The sequence below is a fragment of the Cyprinodon variegatus genome, unplaced genomic scaffold (assembly GCF_000732505.1).
Source record: "Cyprinodon variegatus isolate N-32 unplaced genomic scaffold, C_variegatus-1.0 Scaffold816, whole genome shotgun sequence".
NCBI lineage: Eukaryota > Metazoa > Chordata > Actinopteri > Cyprinodontiformes > Cyprinodontidae > Cyprinodon > Cyprinodon variegatus.
Window position 1 is genome coordinate 238,699 of NW_015151269.1, and position 1,554 is coordinate 240,252.

At 37.7% G+C, this 1,554-nt stretch overlaps 1 protein-coding gene across 1 annotated transcript in view; it reads right to left on the reverse strand.

Annotated features, from left to right (window-relative positions):
* Positions 1–1,161, reverse strand: part of LOC107098852 (lactase-like protein) — a 7,879-nt gene extending 6,718 nt beyond the window's left edge. Inside the window, exons 1-2 of the mRNA XM_015396710.1 lie at positions 1,073–1,161; positions 10–119 (exon numbers count right to left, since the gene is read on the reverse strand). Of these exons, the coding sequence (XP_015252196.1) occupies positions 10–119; positions 1,073–1,145 (183 nt within the window). The 5' untranslated portion in view covers positions 1,146–1,161. The remainder of the gene's footprint in view (positions 1–9; positions 120–1,072) is intronic.
* Positions 1,162–1,554: the final 393 nt, after the last annotated feature.

Sequence of the window (1,554 nt, forward strand, 5' to 3'; positions counted from 1 at the left end):
AGAACTGACCTGAGGTAAATCCCAGTGATACAGAGTGACCACAGGTGTGATCTTATTATCCAGCAGCATGTCGATCAGGTCGTTATAATATCTAATTCCTTTCTCATTGATGTGCTCACCTGCAGGATTTACCAAGAAAATCATGTCACCATCTTCATTCAGCAGTAGACGGCTTACTGTTTTATAAAACTTTTGTTTGATTAGCTAGTGAACATATACAGCCACAGTTTTCATAGTCTTCTCTGACTGATCCCACTGATTGGGTGACAGGAAATAATCAACCAAAAGACTCCAAAAAGCAACAGTCTTGTATATAAAAGTAATTTAATCCAAATTTTCTTCAATCTTAAGACAAACTGATGACCTGTGAGGGGGTCAAGATTTGCTTAAATCTCTCCACAACCTCCTGTATAACTATCAGTGACAAAAGGAGCTAGAATGGCCTAGTCAAAGTCCAGATCCAAATTATATTATATTATAAAGGCGGAGAAATATTCCAAAGACCTCTAGCTCTAGCTGCAGCCATAGGTGCCTCTCAAGTTTACTCTTAAAGACTAAATGAAACTGCATGCCACGCTTTTTGGATTCACCCTCGGTACGGCGATGATGTCCAAAGACCTTCACTGTGTTTCTTTAGGGAGTTCACCTTCTTCTTCCACCTTGTGTAGTGCTGTGCTAAGTTATGATGCAGTACTTTACTCCTAAAGTACCAGATTACTCCTAAATACATGTAGATGTATTCTTCACAGAGACATCCATTTTTTATGGTTTTATGAATTTACAAAGGGATTGATTAGATTAACACGTCTTTTACTAATCTAGGATTTTTGAGATTGACTGAGGCGATAAAAGTCGTCAAAGCTTGGAAACATCAAAGCTGCCCGATTTCTAATCCAACCTCCCTCACCTGTCACCAGTAATCCTAATGCTTAGACAGGTTTTCTTGGGCACTTTCAGCCTTTTGGTCTTTGTTGCTGCGTCAGGTGTTTAAGGAAACTTCTTGACTCATGGAAATCAACATTTTACAGTCAAGTGGCAAAATAGTGATGAGGCATAAATATTGTGTTTTTACTTCTTATTCCACTGGGTAGAATCCTCGGCCAGGAAACAGAGAATCGATAATGATTCAGCTTCATCTCCTTCATCAAGTTAATATCATCCTTCAATAAAAAAACAGAAAATAGCATCATTTAATTTCCATTAGCTAATCCTAAAAAAATGCAATTATATTTACTTTCAAGCTATTTTCAAATAATTCACAGTTACATGTGTTTTTATGTGATAAAACAAAGTTATCACCTTTATAACCTGTTTACAACCAGAGATTTAAGTTTAGCTTTTTTTAGTTAACACTTTCTACATCTTACCACAGAGCACAGTGTCATCTAAAAAATAATGTGATTTTTTTCACACTAGTGACTCCTGCCTGCACTGTCTAACAGCAATGGAGACAAGAAGAAGATTAGGACTTGTCCCTGATGTCCCCCAGCACTCACTTTAAACCCATCCGTCACTCCAAGCTCACACCTTGCTCACTACAGCCTCCCACATATA